The sequence below is a fragment of the Schistosoma haematobium genome, chromosome 5 (genome assembly GCF_000699445.3).
Source record: "Schistosoma haematobium chromosome 5, whole genome shotgun sequence".
NCBI classification, from domain to species: domain Eukaryota; kingdom Metazoa; phylum Platyhelminthes; class Trematoda; order Strigeidida; family Schistosomatidae; genus Schistosoma; species Schistosoma haematobium.
In genome coordinates, this window is record NC_067200.1 from 7,651,236 (window position 1) to 7,672,036 (window position 20,801).

Sequence of the window (20,801 nt, forward strand, 5' to 3'; positions counted from 1 at the left end):
TTTCCAGTCAATCTATTGTAACTGATTAATTTAGAATAATTATTGATTATGTAGTTGGGGGGAACATATATTCTCTATTGAATCAAATAGTTAATAGTTAATTTAAATAAGACAAGAATGTGTATAACATAGAAAGCCTGAATGATCACTTATTGGCACTTATAATTCTGCTTTATAAGTGCGTGCATTTGTTGTTTATGTTTTCCCAATCTTGTTCATATGTGCATAGATAAGAAATTGAATTAGTTGACACTTAATCAGTTTACTTACTTACTTAAGCCTGTTACTCCCAATGGATCACAGACCGCCAACCAACATTCTCCAACATATTCTGTCCTGGGCCTTCCTTTCTACTTCTATCCAATTCTTGGTCATTCTTTTCATGTCTATCTCCATTTCTCGGTGTAATGTGTTCTTTTGGTCTTCCTCTTCTCTCTTGACCTTGAAGATTCCATGTAAGGGCTGCTTGCCTTGTGACTTAGTTCAAATATTACTTAAAATATGCAATTAGTCACATAGGATAGTTTGAAATAGTATGTGTAAGAGTAATTAATGCATGTTTTTATTTCAAAATTAAAAATGTGTTTACCAGTTTCAGTTCAATGATAGAATTATGTAAATTAAATAGCTGACAACTCAGTAGTGGTCATAAAGTTAACAGCACACCAAGAAACCTGAAGGTTGAAGGTTTTACTATCAGTAAGGACAGGGACACACACTACTGATGTTTGAAATACTAGGAAAAGACTGTTATTCAGTAATTCATGACTCTTAATGGTTATACATTAAGCATTCAAGATGAAATGAAACTACATATTACATTAAGTTTAAATGTATTCTAATCATGTGAACCATCAATTTATAAGAGAGTATAATGATTAATTTATACTAACAATGACAATTATATCACTCCCGATTTGTGTAAATCCCAATAGTTGAGAATTTTCATAAGGATATGAAAATGCTAAGTTTGAAGTGGTTACGAGTTCACTTAGACTGCGAACGGAATAAAGACTCGGTGACCAAAGACCAGTAAGCTAGCTATTTGATGCGTCCCAGCCCCGTTAACTATAGAAAGAAGTCCAATCTTGGAATGAGAAAGTACATTCCGCAAACAGCCAGAAACGAGTGATAACAACAAACACAAATCAAAACGTATATATACAATGCAAAACTGTCCTTGGCGAGAGTTACAAAATAGCATACTAAAAGACACAACGAACCAGTAGCATTTAAAATTCTCCCAATTGGGAAATACAACATGAAGGTGAAAAGAGCGCTTTTGGAGCAAAAACAAAGAAATTCAAATTTTCTAAATAAAATTACAAAATTAGGTCATTTCCCAAGTGAGTTCTAGGGATCTAACTTCCCCAACAGAAAAACAGCTTGTTAATAAGTTATTAGTGAACGGGTTATTGTATTTAAAATAATGATCTATGAAGAATATAAATTACACATTAAACTACTCTCGACAAAACTTCTTCAAATGAATATATAATATTATGTGAACAATGAAAACTTTAGAAATGTTTAGCAATGATTATGGAAAACAATACAATATAGATATGTATATTATCAGTATAGGATTGTGGAGATTATAAAAGTTTATGAATGAGATAATAAGCCGATTGATGTTAGATCATTATTGAAAGCCTGGAAGCGCTGGACGACCGTTCCGAATACTTAACCTCTACACAACTGATCCGGCATCCAACGGTGTTAATATCTAACTCCAACTAGTCGATGAAATCGCTCAACAATCTTCCATTTTACTGAGATAGATACCTGTCTGTACCCAACACGGATTAGCTCCACTAGTCACGACTTCTCACTAGAACTCTGAGAATTCCCTCACGAAGCTAGTCACTAATGAGTACATGGTAATTATCAGTATAGAATTGTTGAGATTAATAAGTTTTCGATTGAGGTTCGAATCCCGAGAGCGTGATCGTTGACGCACTATTGAGGAGTCTCGCAATAGGATGAAATGGCCACCCAGTGCTTCCAGGCTCTTAATGGTGGTCTAATATCAATCGATTCATGATCTCAATCAAAAAGTTATTAATCTCCACAACCTTATACTGATAAATGGGTATATTATCTCAACCACCTAGTTACATGTAAATGCATATATATCTTTAAATTTATCATCACTTGTTAAATGTCATAAACAGTGTAACATTATACTTTTAACATATGTAACACAGAAACTAATAAAAGTTTATTATATCAATAGGATATTAAAAGTCTAGGAGGTTATCTATATACAAATGTTAATATGTTGAATAATCAACTTCATATTCATGCTTGAGTGAATCTTTTTCAATGACACTAATGTTCCTGTATTGTTATTGTTCATTCTAGACTTGATAAGTATTTAATGTTATCAATATAAACTGTGACAGACATACAATAATAATTCATACCTAAGACACATGTAAAGTATTTAAACAAAAAAGGTTTCTGGTTTTTATTAATTTCATTATTATCTGATGTAGACAACAAAATTTAATGAGTCTTATGTTTATATAAGCTTGATAACATTGATTTTGTAGAAAGACATTTATTATTATTATTATTAATGTAAAAGAGTTAAACAATTTCAATAGTTGAAATCATAAGTCAATTGAAGCTAGACTACCATGGAAAACTTGGAAGCACTGGATGGTTAGTGGAGTTCAACCAGGTCTGTTGTGAGATATCAACTCACTGAAGATAATAGTAACGGTTGTGCAATCTCGTGGATTGGTTGAAGTTAGACATTAACACCGTTGAATGCCGGCCAGCTCAGTGGTCTAATGATTAAGCGCTCGCGCGCGAGACTGACAAGTCTTGGGTTCAAATCTCGCGAGGTGCGGGGTCGTGGATGCGCACTGCTGGGGAGTCCCATACTAGAACGAAACGGCCGTCCAGTGTTTCCAGGTTTTCCATGGTGGTCTAGATTCAAGTGGCTCATGATTTCAACTATTGAAAAGACTAAAATCTTCACAAAACCCATTCTGACCATGGGTTATTATCAAATTTATATGGTTAAAAGTACATCAACCTTTATCTAAGTGGTTGTCAACTTTCTGACCTTAAACTATATATATATTCGAAAAACCAAGAAAAAGAAAAAGAAAATGATGCATAAACATTACTGAACTCCGAACATATTCAAACAAACATTTATTCATATGAAATGAATTTCCTTCATTAAACTGATTTATTTCCTTATGTTTGTATAATATGACATTCATAAATATGAGATGGTTGAGAAGATTTGTAGCTCAGGTGGATGATTTTGTTCTTTGAGCTGGATGGTTTAGTCGTGGAGCTTTCGTCGTTCTCCTGAACGACATCATCAGCACAAACTTCAGGTAGACGTGCTGGTGATGTCGTTCAGAAGAACGACGAAAGCTCCATGACTAAACTATTCAGCTCAAAGAATAAAGCTCTATCAAAGTACATAACTATACAATGAAAAAGGAACCCATTTTAAAAAGAAAAATCTTATAATAATCTTTAAATTTTATGCACATAAATTACAATTTAGTTATGTTGCCTTACTTACTTATTCATTCTTTAGATAATTGTGAAAATAACAATAATCATGTCATTATTTCAATGAACTAGTCATCATCTGTTAGTAATAATATCAAGATAAAAACAACAAAAGAAACGAACTACCCTATGAATCATTATCATCGGTAGATGAACACAATGGAGAAGAGAAAAATGTAAAGGAAAAACATGAAATCTTAAGATTAATGTTAATAGAAGTTTAGCTTTAACTTTATCTATTTCCTATTGATGCTTACCCACCTGCATCACAAGGTAAGCCCTTACTTGGAATCTTCAAGGTCAACAGAGAAGAGGAAGATCAAAAGAACACATTACACCGAGAAATGAAGATAGACATGAGAAAAATGAACAACAATTGGATAGAACTAGAAAAGAAGGCTCAGGAAAGAGTAAGTTGGAGAATGCTGGTCGGCGGCTTATTCTCCATTGGGAGTAACAGGCTTAATTAATTAATTAAATAATTAAGTTAGTAAGTAAGTAAGTAAGTGAGTAAGTAAGTAAGTAAGTAAGTAAGTAAGTAAGTAAGTAAGTAAGGAAGGAAGGAAGGAAGGAAGGAAGGAAGGAAGGAAGGAAGTATTGATACTTGTAAATGTATCGATATGGTCTACATTCTATAAAATCTTGTGTTTTTTTTCATTCTCAACAAGGAAACCATAGAGACAAAAGAGTGTAGATAGTATACATTAAAGATTAGCGTCAATTTGACTATTATTGGAAAGAAGTGGCATTTCACAACCATCTGGTTTTTTGTTTTGGCAGTTCACAAACACGACTCTATGGTAGATCAAATCAATAACCTGAAAATCTCATAATATGCTCCTAACCACTGAACCAGTACTGAGTTGAAATCTAAAATCTAATCTATGCATATGAAGGATGAAATTTGGAAATATGAGTCTAGTCCGATGGAATTCTATAAGTAACTCTGTAACGTTTGTTAACTAATTTATTGGCTCCCTTTTGAAACATGATAGACTAGGTTCGGTTCCTAATGTGAAAGACAGTAATTGAATACTGGTACATCCACTTAAACATGCATTCTAAATAATTCTGCTGGCTAAAATATGTCTATTCTAGATTATAGATTAGTGTTTCAACTTATTAAATCTTTATATTGAGATTTTCATGACCATTTTATTTAAAATGAACATTTTACAATTCAACTAAACTCTTTAACATTGATTGAAAGATATTTACTTTCTTGTGGATTTGTGTCCCTATTAATGTATAATGTAATGATACCGCCAATTAGAGAACAGTGAATTATTGACCGAACCAATAACGCATAAAAGATGTACGAACAGTCTAGAGTCTTTACCGGTCATGCTTCCCACCTAACCCTGACTGTTAAGTCCAGAACACCAGTCTCAGCCTCTGCAATATGAATCATTTATTTCAAACATACTGAGTTTATATACAAACCAAACAGACCACATCATACCATAAAATAGGAAACAACATTTGTATAAGATTTAGCGAAATATGGCTGTGAATGTAGGAGATAGTAATTGATAGACTGGATATAACTCAAGAATGGTAAATCCTATTATAATAGTTCATAGGTCAAAATAAAGCTTATGATTAGAGGAACACGAATATATGTAGGTTGGTTACTTAACAATTATACAATGAAAATATACGTATACTATTAGTCCAACAATTACCATTCAATATTATTATTATCGGGATATAACAATTTGACACATAATTTATTAATGATAATAACAAGTTATATGCTTGATTCAAAACTGAATAGTTAACCCATGATTGAATGAATACAATTTCTTCTATTATAATTAAACAATAATCATTTAGACATTCAAATGTTATACTTATATTAAATAAGATCCATTGTGTACAGTTTCTTTTTATTAGAATGTTTTCAAACAATTAACTGTAAACTATGATCAGATTTTCAATTGTCAATTGATGTTGTTTTAATTGATCAATGAAAAGAACCAACATGTTGAAACTAGTTTCAAATCAACAATATTGAAGAAGAACATTTCGATTCAAATTTACTAGAATGATTTTTCTTCAAAACAATTTGTTTAGATCTATACAATTCACGTTATATTCTTGAAGTGAATTATTTTTAAATACTGTTGACTGAAAAACAATGGTTAAGATCATGGGCCAATTGAAGCTAGACCACCATGGAAAACCTGGAAACACTGGACGGGCGTTTCGCGCCAGGCGCTTAACCAACTAGAACACTGAGCCGACATCTAACGGTGATAATGTCTAACTTCAACTAATCCATGAAATTGAGCGACACATCTACCATTGTCTTCAGTGAGTTACTATCTCACGACAGACCTGGTTGAACTCCACTGGTCACTACTTCTCACTAGAACTCCAAGATATACCTCGTGAAGCTAGTCACTAGTGTGCATATGTTGATTAGTATCATTATCTTAACCATTGAAATTACTATAATATCCACAAAAAACCCATCTGAAAACAATGTGTTTATTAATTATGATATATAGTTCTGATTGAATGATTGGTCTAAGTCGGCTAACTAAACAGTCTGTAACATTTTGATGAAAGCTACATCGCCATAGAGTATTTAGTGTTGTAATAGGCATAAGCTCACTCGTGGAGTTTTTCAAGGTAGACAATATAGAATGTTTTTGCTGTGTATATTCTACGACCAATAATAAAAAGGATCAAAATCTAGATAAGTAATGTAACTATTTATGATCAGACAAATATTATTGATATAAAATAAGTTGTAGATGGTATTCATCTCAGATTGATTTCAATTAGGGTACTATCAAAAGCTGGAGGGAATCGGACATCCTTTTCCTCATAGCGACTGATTAAATGAAGTTGGTAGAAAAATAGGTGGTTGCAAATTTAGTGATTTTTCAACATTTTACACTGACGGTGTCCAAAATCGGTCCTCGATTCACCTAGCAATCAAACCCAAACCAAAATTGTATGCACTCGCTACTTAAGTTTAATTGTTGTACAATTTGGTCTGCGAAACGATGCATCATTCTTGGCAATTAACAAGAAAGCACAACTGGTAAGATCGACACTCACACATGTAACTAGGTAGTTGAGTAGCGTCTAAAGGTTATTCCATACGAAATGATGTCTTCATTTTCTAATTTCTGAAATGAGAATACACATACTTCTGACTAACAGTCGTCAAGTGATTTTATCTCCAACTGTGTTATTGGGTCATTAATTTCCATCGGTTAAATATGTTTTGACATCAAACATTCTGTTATTCATGTGATTAGTAGTAATAATGGTATAGTTGTATTGAGGCAAGCAATGTAATCTATGATTAGTCATTCAACTATGCCTTCACCGTAGTATTGATGTTTACAACGAGACTGATAGTCAATTACCTTTTAATTCAAATATAAACACATTACCAACTATGCTACTACACTGTGTGTGATGTTTACTCGTTGAAACAATCCATCATCCCACTATTGACATTCAGGCTTTTCATCCGAGAGTGATCAAATGAAGTCGGGATAGAAATAAGTGGATCCAAGCTTAGTGATTTTTAAACATTCTATACTGACGGTGTCTATCATAGTTATGATGGATGCACTCGGTCAACTATCACGATCAGATAACGACATACGCTGTTTTGAAATGTTTCTTCTCCTCTCGATAATACATTTAACAGTCTTACAGTTTTCTATCTCTGCATACAATGAAATGGGTTTTTTTTCTTCCAACAATCAACTACTACTCTGTTTGTTGATGAGATAAGATCGGTGAAATAGAGTTGAAAATTTATATTGTTCGATTATGTAGTGTTCAGTATATTTTTCATAAGTTCTCATTAATTTATAAGTTAGTAAGATTTTGTTATTTAATAATTAAAAAAATGTGTAATCATCTCAGAGAAACTAGGGACTACCATGTATGGCTCGGAATCAACTAGACGATTTGAACTTTGCAGAATATCTGGCCCTTCTATCCTATATATACGAACAAATACAGATGAAGACAAAGTGTAGCAGCCCCCTCTACATCAATCGGCCTCAGCATATGCGGAGAAAACTAACCCAATCACATTTGATAGAGAAACTCGGGAAGAGATGGAAACTTTCACTTAGCTGGACAGCATCATCGATGAACAAGGAGGATCTGATGCGGATATGAAGGCAGGGATTTGTAATGCAAGAGCGTAATTCTTACAAATAAAAAAATCTGGAACTCAAAACAACTGTCAATTAACATCAAATCAGAATCTTTAATACAAACATTGAGACAGTTCTGTTGTACGGAGCTGAAACTTGGAGAACTACTACAACCGTCATCAAAGAGGTAAAAGTATTTATGAACAATTGTTTACATCTACTCAATGTCCTATGGTCGGATATCATCAGCAACAACCTACTATTGAAGAGAACACACCAGATTCCAGGAAAAGATGAGTGGAAGTGGATAGGACACATATTGAAGAAATCACTAAACTGCTTCACTAAGCAAGCACAAATTTGAAATTCTGAGGTGAAATTGAAAAAAAGAAAAACCAAGGAATTGGAAACAGACATCAAAAGAAAGGATTGTCCAGGACAGATTTGGATAGAGAATACTGATGGGTTACCTGTCCTCCTTCATAAGGAATAAAAAGCGTAAGTAAGTATGTAATTAAATATATTATATCGCATTAAAGTCAATATTTGTTATTAAATCGTAATTTTTAACACACAAAAAGTGTAATGGTGATAGGGAGAACGGGAGAGAGAGAGAGAGAGGAAATGAATCCCTGCTTATGATGCTTGTTTTTACACATGAAAATTATCTAATAAATATTCAATTAGAAATTAGTCCATTAGAATAATTTCTTCTATGGTCCTCTTAGAAGTTATCTGTAATAAATGAATGAAGGCAATTTATTCAAATCAGTTAGAATGAAAGGCATCAATTTATTTAATGCATATTGATGAGATAAAAAAAATAGGTGGAGACTTAGTCTGGTAGAAAGGGGGGCGGAAACTCAGTTAATGGCACTTCAGTTATATATACTCCTAATATGGTTAGAGAAAATTCCTTTTTATAAACTTAGGCAGGAAATAGATGAAATCATTTGATTCTTAATAAATTATCTAGGTAAATTAATAAAACGAAAAGAAATTATTTAAATTAATCAGATAGCGAAGATGGATAGTGGCTTTCAGTGGATAGCGGAATTCAGGATGCGCGTTTCTTCACCTCATCGCACAAGCAGATGGCTATCAGGACTCAGTAGCTAAGTGGATAACGCGATGGCGTTTGGGGCGAATGGTATTGGTTTTGAGTTCCGGAGTGAACATCAACTCTGTGATGCAGGTACATCCAGCTGACGAGTCCCAAATAGAACGAAACGCACGTCAAACTGGATTCCACTACTAGCCACTATCCATCTTTGCATAAAAAGCTTGTAACTTAAGGCTATATCGAGGCAATCCGCACAGGATGTACATATGTCAACATGAGACTGATTAATTGCAGTCCTAAATAGCAATGGGAGGATGCAAGTAAAACAACACCAAGTAAATCTAATCAGATAGGTGTTTTTGTGGATATTATAATAATTTGATAGTTGGATTCATTTGTGTCAATTGAAGCTAGACTATCATGGAAAACCTAGAAGCAGTAAAAGGCCGTTTCGTTTTAGTATGGGACTCCTAAGCAGTGTACATTAACGATGCAAAATTTGAGCCCAGGATCTATCAGTTAGATTAAGTTTAATGATATTGAGTGAAACGGATATTTTTTAAGTTTTTCAATATTACATATTTGTTTCAATATATAGATTAACATTAACCTGTAGTGGTTGGCCCTATCTTGAGCCGACATCAGAATATATTCAATATAATTTAACATTAAGATTTGATCAAGAAACAACTGAATGTTATAGTAAATAATGATAAACTTAAGTTTATAATGACATAATTAATCCTAATTTGATCTGTAATTTAAATTATAAGATTAGCTTCAAAATTATTGATTTCATTATTAAAATCAATTACATCTTGGAGGATTAATAAGTTGTCAGTTCACTTGGATAAATTTTCTAACTGAATGGTAGATTCAGTTCTTTAAGCTCTCTGATAACCTCTAGCCTAAATTTATACAACGACTTGAATACGGGAGAAAAAGGCGTGAAATATGGAAGAAACGCTTTACTTAAATTTCGTTTATGTACAGAAAATCTGGATTATTTTAGATGAACTTAGGCTTCCGGAAGTTTCTGGAACGCTACTAAACCTAGTAGTAGAATAAGTAATCATTCAAACAGAAATGTAACATGTTACTTTTCAATTTCTAAATGTTTCTGGCAAAACTTCTATTTAATGTTGATTGAATAAGATGTTTCCCAGCGTTTTTAGAGCCTTTTTTTTAAGAGTTTTCTAGATCTTCCCAATAACTTATACTCATTTCTACCAGTTCCTCATAAAACACGAAGCTTTTCTAATTCAAAATAAACTTACCAGTAGTTTGAAAGCATTGAAAGAATAATGAACTGAATATCTTGACTTTCAGGTAGATAGTAAACAATAAGACAGTAACGAATTAAGTATATTTCTAGTAATTGCATTTCAAAGGGAATACTTTTTTAAAATCTTATCATAACATATGTGTGTAACTGAGTAAAATAACGAAAAGCTTATTAATTTTAACAGATGTTTCCTGGGATTCTAGCGCGAAATTGTGACTAGTGAATTCTCTCAAAGTGAAACCATTTACCTGATGTCACTATGTTAACACTGGCCTTGGCAACCTTAACTAATTTGAATAATATCTAACATCAACAGTATATCACTGTGTCACATGACACATATATTTTTGTAGACCTGATTGATATATTTTGGTAATTATTGCTTTGTTGTTCCGTGCTGTCTGTTTTCGTTTTAATTTCTCTAGTTGTAGATAGTTATCATTAATTCGATCTGGTACAGGAAATGACCTTAATTCCTCCGTTCATAAATCAATAGGCTGTCGATTTAAGAAAAATTAAAAGTTCCCAGCTGATGCACTGTATTGTTGATGTAATACATGTACTACCTAAACAATTACTGAACTAGTATACTTAAAACTATCTTATATCACATGTTTGTTTTGTACATCTAATGTTACTATTTATATCAAATTGATCATGCCTGTAAACTGGCGTGAATTCTGTAATTATTGTTTCCAGAATGTATATATATAATTGTTATTAATAATAATCAACAATGGTACTGGAAGACGTTGTGAAGTATTCGATGTTACGAATGAAAATTATGGCATACTTATTCAATGGTTTAAAGTTTAAAAACTCACCACGAGATTTGAATATCCTGTCTCCGACCTTATGGAAAAACATTTCTGAAGTGTTCATCGAAATAGAGATCTCTTTTTTTTCTTTTTTAACTAATTGTCTGACTACAGTCACTCTGAAACATGATACACATCATTTACATTATACAATTGTCTACTTATGAATATTAATATATTCATCCAACTCTAAGACACAAATCAGTCATTTTTTGTTTGGTAAATAGGTCGGTATATACACTGACATATATTGTTAGACAAGTAAACAAATAATCTTTAAAACGGAACAACATTCATCCCTCTATATCTCCCCTACGTCTAATTCAACATGATGAATAAAGAAAAACAAACGCTAGAAGAAAAAAAATTGAATTTTCACTTCCTAGTCATAATCATATTTTTATGTACGATAGATTTTGTCAAACCAATCACCAAACAAACAAAAAACTACAACTAAGAATACCGTTTTACATTGTTGCTTTTACTCAATTATTGGACATGTATTTGTCTACAATTTATGACCACGTGTGTTTGTATATATATAGGTCGTTTTGTAGCACGTTATATTAGCGTTCACTCGGAAACAGGAACGATCTGAAACAACAACACAACAGTCAGGATCGGTAAATGCCTCTAAACTAAGAATGCGGCGTACTGGCACAACATATATAATAAAAATAGAAAGACACGGTTCGAGTACAAAAAAAGGGGAACTGCAGGTTAAGCTTACGTAGGGCTTGTTCCTCTTCTTCTAGTACGTTTACTTTTTACTGTCCTACAATAAAAAAAACTCACCTTAGTAACGTCACATGTAATGAGTTTTTATACTGTTACAAGTTCATTAGTTAAATATTGCGCAATTCAAATCATTAAAGCAATGACCAATCAAAACATAGTAAGCATTTTAAAATAGGATTAGGAAAATTCATTTAGGTTCCAAACAACTGATAATCATCAGTGCTTTTCTAACTAGTTAACTTACATTATTCAGTGATGCAACACGAAATGATTTCAAATAAACCAGTAAGATGTTTGTTTTAATCATTAGAAAATAAATTATGGAATCATTCATATAGTTGAAATAATAACAATAATAACAAAAATAATAACACGATTCAAATAAAATCAGGTATCAATGAGCAATGTCAACAAACTTTCAACTTACTTACTTTTACTTACTTACGCCTGTTACTCCTAATGGATCACAGGCCACCGATCAGCATTCTCCAACCCACTCTGTCTCGGATCTTCTTTTCTAGTTCTATTCAATTGTTGTTCATTATTCTCATGTCTATCTCCATTTCCCAGCGTAACGTGTTCTTTGTTCTTCCTATTCTCATTTGACCTTCAGGATTCCATGTGAGGGTTGCTTGCTTTGTGACGCAGTTGGATGCTTTGCTCACTGTGTGTTCTATCCACTTCCAGTACTTCTTCCTGATTTCTTCCTCCACTGGGATCTGGTTTGTTCTCTCCCATAGTAGGTTGTTGCTGATAGTGTCTGACCAACGGATTCGAAGTATTTTGCGTAGACAATTGTTAATAAACACCTGTATTTTCTGGATGATGGCTTTCGTAGTTCTCCAGGTTTCCACCCTATACAGCAGAGCTGTTTCGACATTTGTATTGAAAATTCTGACCTTGGTGTTGGTTGACAGTTGTTTTGAGTTCCAGATGTTCTTCAGTTGTAAATATGCTGCTCTTGCTTTGTTGATCACCGCCTTCACATCTTCATCAGATCCACCACGTTCATCAATAATGCTGCCCGAATATGTAAAGGTTTTTAGGTCATCCAAATCTTCTCCGTCAATTTCGATTGGATTGGTGCATGCTGTGTTGTATTAGAGAATCTTGCTTTTCCCTTTGTGTATGCTGAGCCCTACTGCTGCTGAGGCTACTGCTACACTGGTCGTCTTCTCCTGCATTTGTTGTTGCGATTGCGATAGAAGGGCCAGATCATCTGCGAAGTTTAGATAGTCCAACTGCATCCTAGATGTCCATTGTATCCCGCGTTTCCCTTCAGATGTTGACGTCTTCATGATCCAGTCGATCACCAGGAGAAAGACAAAGGGTGAGAGTAAGCAACATTGCCTGACACCGGTCTTTATTTCGAACGACTTTGTCAACTGTCCTCCATGCATGATTTTGCAGTGTAATCCATCATATGAACTCTGTATGATATTGACTATCTTCTCAGGCACGCCGTAGTGTCGAAGAAGTTTCCATAGTGTTGTTCTGTCCACGCTGTCAAATGCCTTTTCGTAGTCAATGAAGTTGATATAGAGTGATGAATTCCATTCAAGTGATTGTTCCACAATGATCCGTAGAGTTGCGATTTGGTCTGTACACGATCTATCCTTACGGAATCCTGCCTGTTGGTCACGAAGTTGGGCGTCTACGCAGTCCTTCATCCTGTTTAACAATACCCTATTGAAGACTTTTCCCGGTATTGAGAGAAGAGTGATACCCCTGTAGTTATCACAGTTGCTGAGATCGCCTTTTTTCGGTACTTTGATCAGAAGTCCTTCTTTCCAGTCTGTTAGTACTTGTTCTTCATCCTAAATCTTATTTAAGAGAATGTGGAGTATCCTTGCAGTTACCGCTACGTCTGCTTTCAGTGCCTCTGCTGGAATGTTGTCTGGTCCTGCTGCTTTGCCACTTTTGATTTGTCTGATGGCCATGCTGATTTCTTCAATTGTTGGTGGGCCAACATCGATTGGGAGGTCTGTGGGTGCTGCTTCGATGTTGGGTGGATTCAGTGGAGCTGGTCGATTCAAGAGTTCTTTGAAGTGTTCTACCCACCTGTTTTGCTGTTCTTCACTGTTGGTGATTACTTTGCCTTCCTTGCATTTCACTGGTCGTTCTGGTTTACGGTGATTCCCAGAGAGTTTCTTTGTTATGTCATACACTCCTCTCATGTTTCCTTCTCTTGCAGCATTTTCCGCCGCCATTGTTAAATATTCCACATATTTACGTTTGTCAGTACTGATGCCCCTCTTCACTTGCTTGTTCACTTCTGTGTATTCAGCTTGTGCCTTGGCTTTTTCTGCTCTTGTTCGGCTGGTATTGATTGCTGCCTTCTTGTTCCTCCGTTATTGAATCTTATCCAATGTACCAACAGTGATCCATTCCTTTCAACTTACCATGTCAAAAAAGTCTTGAAATGCATTGTCAAAATTATGATTTTGATTTGAATCAAATGAAACCTGTTGTTAGTCCGATCAGTTGTATTATCAATGAAAGTGATCAGAAAAGTCGACATTGTCATCGTCATCACCAACATCAACACACACGACATAAACAAGTATGGCATTGGGAACAGTTGGACACCACACTCAATTATGTCCCCACATTTTATTTAAACAACAAATATCATTCAGATAGTTACCTACTTCGATCGCATCAACAGGAATATCCAGTACCACCGAATACACCACACAAATGCACTACAAAATCATCAAACTACCAATTCACCGAGAATAAGTACAATTCATCTACTTCGTTCACACTGCACAGGTCACAAGTATATCATCACATATCATCTCCAGTACCAATCATCCAACCAGTTACAACTTCATTTTGTGTGTGCCGTACTCGCAGTAGGAATTCACCAAACTGCACAATGTCATCTGGTAGAGCTTCCAAGTATTTGCTTGCTGAACATATACGGAGTAAAAGTGAAGGGAAACACATTGACCACATACACAACTCACATCTTGATGGACACGCAAAATGCAGTGTTTGTATTGATTCGACTTGTCGTTCTTCTCAACTTCCATACAAATTATCAAGTTATTCGTCTTCCAATATTCCATGTTCAAAGAGTGTGAATGGTGTTGTGGAATGGGAAAACATTCCATATTCTGATAAACAAGTGTCTCCCAGTCCACCATCCACATCGAACAGATCTAGTTTGAAGCAAATGAAACTGACTGGTAAGTTGACACACAGTTTCCAATGTCCGTTTCCAATGTTGTTTATTGACCGGATGCAACTTGGTTTCAGATCGGTCTCCTTACAGATTTGTAAGTTCCACAATAAATAATTAGTTCCATCCATACTGAGATAGAAGAACGACTGATGTTTATTCTTATGAGGAATATTGTGTAGACCTAAGTTAATTTTGTTTTCAAGTTTTCATAACATTGTAGAAATTTTGTGGTCTTATTTCCTGTGACAAACCCATTTCACTCGTAGTTATTCAATGAATAGGTGTACATGATGCGTAAATGTAAGTAATATGGAGATAACTATACAATTGGTTTCTCACTCCAAACAGAACATTTATCCATGCAATTTTCCATATTCACTTCTGATAATAATGAATAATGGTTTGTGCTACTTGAACTATGAACAAATGATGTTCGAACAAGACACTTTCTAGCTCAGATAATCAAAAGTACTCGAGTGATTATGTCTAATAGTGACCCAGTCAAATCCTATAACAATTGTTATCCAGTTGTTAGTATGACAATCACTTAATACTAGAGATACTCCACCAATAGTTATCTAACTGATAGTGATATTTCACAGTTGGCATTCTTTTATTCAATTCAAGACATATTTCTCTGAAATCAATGATGAATAGAATATGAGGAGTTACAACTATCACGTGTCATAACTGCTTAATCAATCAATCAATCAATCGAAGGTGGACATTGAGGGTCGTGAAATATTTTAACAGAAATTGACTAGTAAGCATTACAAATAGATTTTCATGTATAAGTGTCATTCGACTAGAAAACGTTAACCTTGAATGTATTCTAATTTAAAGAGACTAAGCTCTAATCAACTTCCACTTCGATAATGGTTCATCGAACAGAAATTCATCCATGTCATTTTGTAATGTTTCGATACCAAGTTCTCTTTTGATATTGAATGGTTAGGATAATTACTGTGACATCTACACAGAAATTGAATATTGATTTACATGGTGACACGATAAATCATTGGTCCGATCCTCTCGTCTAATTACTTTGATCACAACTTACATACAGTTCATTTAAACATCTATCGGCTGAACAACAGAAGTGTATGGATTAACTCATTCATATGATGATTGTTGCATGGAATCTTGTCCTACTCAGTATCTAACTTCTAACCCACATCTCAAGTCATATACAAAATAGTAAATTTTCTTGAGCACCAGATCTGTGTGAATAAACTGACTTATCCAATCACATTTGCAACACACACACACACACACCATATCTTTTGTGATGCACAACCAATCTCTTCTCATCACTGATTAAGCTCACCACAGAATTCTGTAATCAATTATTGTGAATTAAAAGTCATCATAATGAAATTAGTTCATGTTTGTATTACAGTCTGTAGTGATGGAAGACAAATGATTTACGATCAAATTGATAATTATTAAATGCGGGTACTGTAACCAATGCTAGTTGTTAAGTTTAATGCACAAACACTATAATATATTTGTAATCACCATGATCATGTTAAATTGTATAATTGGAGAGAAGATCAAAGTAAATGAGATCCGTGATGATTGAACACATATTAAAACACATAATGGAAAAATGTGATAAGATGAAGATGAGTCGATTGATTGTATTTGAAGTGAAGAAAAAATCACAATGTTATTTCGACTTCTCAATCGTCATAGTATATATGTGATACTACTATTAATTTAGTGCGTAATCATCTCCAGGATCTAGTTATTATGAGTTGAATAATCAGTTACAGAGTGTTATTGACTATTATATCAAGAATATTGTTCAAACCACCAACCGATCTATGTCAAGCCTACATTGAAATTACGAAAACATGCTTCAGTTTCTGACCTTAGTAAAGTTCATCATTCTTCATCATTTCTATGCTGCTGAGAGCTTAATCATCAAATTACTGAGTTCTGTCTGTAAAAGTAGTTTACATTGTTTCAGTTCTATGTCACAAGTAAAATAGAGAACACAATTTTTTGAACTAAATCTCTGTCTTGAAATGTGTTTTCATGTGTGAAGAAAATTTAAAAGTAGTTTCAAAAACATCGGATCATACTTCAGTCAATATAATAATAACTTCTAACAAGGCTGGTTAAGTAAAAGATGAAAAGCAGAAAATATTAGACAATTGATTTATTCAAGTGTAGAACTCTTCAACCATGTACTTCCACGATTCAACCGCATATTCGAAAATATGAAATTCAGATTTCACAATGAACGCTTAATTACTTTACATTTCTAACTTCAGTATTTAACAACTATCATGTGATGTCACTGGTATATAGGTGGCAAGCATTCAGCGTTTTTAAACTCCATTGATTATGCTTTACTAGAACTCAGAGAGCTACATATTCGAAATAGTCACTTGTGTGTACACTATTATGGATGATTGGAAGTTATTTTTTGTTATGAATTAACATCGGTTAGAGTATTTATTAATGAAGATCAATGACAATTTAATGGATTTTCAATCCTGTTCTAGGACTCATTGCTAATGCATACAGTTGATAGTTAGAGTGAGGAATTAGATTTATAATTTTCATCACGAACTGACAACTAAAATGCCAAAACTGTATTTAGCCAAATGGATGACTGGATTTCGCATACAAATCCAAGGCCTATGATTTTATATCTTATTGGTTCGTCCATAAATTATGGTCTTGTCGAACCCTGTTACTGATGATAATGATGATAAATTCCACTGCTAGCCACTATCCATCTTTGCTTAAAAAGCTTATGACTTAAGGTTATATCGAGGCATTCCGCACAGGATGCACCTATGCCAACATGAGACCGATCAATTGCAGTCCTAAATAACAATGGGAAGATGCAAGTAAAACAACACCAAATGAATTTCTATTGTAAATTCTGTTTGAAGAATTTGCGATAAACTGTTCAAAAAATAGAGGTTAGACTATATGCCATATTTTAGTGGCCCCATATCTGACTATAGTTTCATCGTTTCTGATTGCTATTGAGATATGTATGTCGCCAATCCTCATATACAACTGTTAACTTAGATCGCGTTAATGAATAACGGAACTAAATAAGTCAAACACGAGGCTGAATTTTTCGAATATATATTTGATACACTCATTGATCTGAGCAGGCAATCAGAGGGACGAAGCGAAATAAGAGAGTGAAGCGAAAACACACGAAGTGGAGAAGCCATGTAAGCCAAGTTGATTTAACCAAGCGTTAATCGATATTTATAGTAACACAAAAATAAGTTATATGGGCATAACATAGTAACTTACACTACTATATATATATATATATATATATATATATATATATATACGTTTGTAAAAAATTACGCATTTTCTTTTCATCCCCATAATTTTACTGACTATCAGTTAGTTAAATCAGTCATAAACAACATAGAATCAGATACATAAATGAATCATTTCAAGTTATCACACTAATTTTGTATAGATAAGTGAAATCATCCAGAATCATACGAGAGAAATAGAAGTAGTAATGAAGAAGAGAGAGAAGGAAACTGAAAGCATCCAAGATAACAACAGGAATGAAGAAATAATGTGAGACAATTCAAACTTACTTACTTACTTACGCCTGTTACTCCTCGTGAAGGAGCATAGGCCGCTCACCAGCATTCTCCATCCAAGAGACAATTCAAAGAAAATATGCTATTGATGTATTTGATGTATGAGTTTCACAGTTCACTAAATCAATGTGTGATTATGTATTAAAAATAGATTGGTTATCCCTTCTAGAGTGTTCGTTCACTACAGCATTATAATTTGCTATCGAATAATTAATTGGCCATCTCTATCTGAGTGTTCATTCACAACAATAGTACCACATTTTCTTGAATGACTTCTCTCCCCTTTTTTGTCTTTATCAGTTTTTTTCCATGACGTACTTAACCATGTTTTGATATTTCCCAGTCTTCTTTGACCGAACCTTGATTAGTTGACGTTGGTTAAGATTTCCCTTTAGTATTCCATCTTTTTTGTTGTATGATGTAGAATTATTGATAATAAGGTCTTGTTTGGTCGAACTCAACGTTGCAGTGTGTTTGACTGTCTACTAGAAACGTTTCTTGCTTAATTTGACTGTTGGATACAGGATATTTTGCTATTTAGTGTAAGTCACTTCTTCATCGAACAAATATACAAACGAAGTAAAATTTACACAAGTTTAAGTCGTAAGAAAAAACAAAACAAACAAAAAATATAAAGCAGGATCAAAAACAAGTTCAATCATGTCAGTGTCATGAATAAATGATTCGATCAGACAAATCTAATCATATTTACATTGTACACCATTGACATGCATACGAGTAAAACTCTACACTTTCTTCTTATAAATATCACAATTTTAAAACTCACTAACAAACATTTCTCACAGTGAACAACATTGACTCGAACGATATGACATTGACATGACCAGGCGTGTTTTTTTTAAAATTTTTTAGTGTTTCGTATACTACAGTTGAACGTAAATGATGTGAATATGCAACTTATGCCACTGTTAAACCACGCGACAACAGTCTGACCTGGACTACATAGACGTGGTAACCAGGTTGTTTTTCATCTATATCATGCTTTAGGGAAATATATATAGAATGTCACCACGTGAATGTTTTATTTAGAAACGAAGAAAATAGAAGAGTAAAGTTTGTAAAGTCGACTGACTGTTATATACACTAGGTTCATAGTATGCGGTGTTCGATGAGCTTTAATTCTCTTCGAGATTTCTTGGTTTATCTGTCTTCATTTCAAAGATGCAGAATAGCGTCTCTAGAAGTAATTGTTTACGTTGTGAGATCTCGTCATTGATTGGGTATGGGGATAGTACAAGTTTGGTTAAAGCGTTGTACTGGGTTTACTTATGGCGTTGACTCGTATATAGATTATAAGTACAATACTCCTATTCAGGTATCTAGAGACGAGTGGTAACATATTCAAAACCATACAATGGCTCAATCTCATGACCGTATTCGATAATAGACAATAAGATTAATTTGACCTACAACTACTAACTGATTCGATTCATGATGTAGTTTGATTGCCAACCAAAATCTTCAGTGAGTTATAGTCTCATTATTACAAATGCCAGCAATGCACCTATCTTCTGTTTATGTTATAACTTTGAAAATTTTTCCCAATCACTAGTAAATGGTCATTTACTTAATTAGGCCACCCACCAGCATTCTCCATCGAACCCATTCCTGAACAATACTTTCTAGTTATTTTCAGTTTCTATTATTTATGCCTGCTTGTAATTCCCGACTCATTGTCTTCTTTGGTCTTTCTCTTTTCTGTTTTCTTTCAAGATTCCAAGTTAACACTTGCCTGGTTGATTTAGTTTAATGATTTCTGCAATGTATATTCTATTCACCTCCAATGCTTTCTCCTAATTTCCTCTTCAACTGGAAGTTGGTTTGCTATCTCATACAGTAGATTATTGTTCGACCTATATCTCTTCTAGGTGTACTGTTGGGTTCCAAGCTCGAGTAAAGGAGTAAGGTTGTGTATGAGGTCAACAACCCTATACTGTAGAAAACAACCTTGCTGTAAATAAATAAAAACGCTAACCAGAATAAATCATTTAAATCATTCCAAACAGATTAAAGTACACATGTATACGTTGTTTAGGAAAAAAAAACAACATTCAATTCATAAAATTTCTTTCATATACAATGACCTGAAGATTTATTTATTTGTTTGTATTTAGTTTTAAGGACATATCATAATCATGGATGAAGATGAGGATAATGATGATGAATAGATCATGACAGTTTCATTTCATTAACTCATTAATCATAGTTTATCTTACCTCATTCATTTCTGTATTCATTGTGATTGTATATTTTCTCATTAGTGTTTAGTATTGAATTCATTGATTTATCAAATTAATAATACTAATTTCATTATTTCTATTCAAGTGTGTGTGTAGGTTTGATTTGTTTAATTATTGCTATAACGTTTCCTATTCATTGATGTTACTAATCATGTCATGTGTTTATAA

General features: G+C 33.7%; 1 protein-coding gene across 1 annotated transcript; it reads left to right on the forward strand.

The window, feature by feature from the left end:
* Positions 1-13,419: 13,419 nt before the first annotated feature.
* On the forward strand, positions 13,420-20,561 carry MS3_00009077 (uncharacterized protein; the record flags this gene model as incomplete). The annotated part of the gene is made up of 3 exons (XM_035732997.2): positions 13,420-13,715; positions 13,999-14,777; positions 20,515-20,561. The coding sequence occupies 3 exons, from the start codon at positions 13,420-13,422 to the stop codon at positions 20,559-20,561; spliced, it is 1,122 nt and encodes a 373-aa protein (XP_035589877.1).
* Between the last annotated feature and the right edge of the window lie 240 nt (positions 20,562-20,801).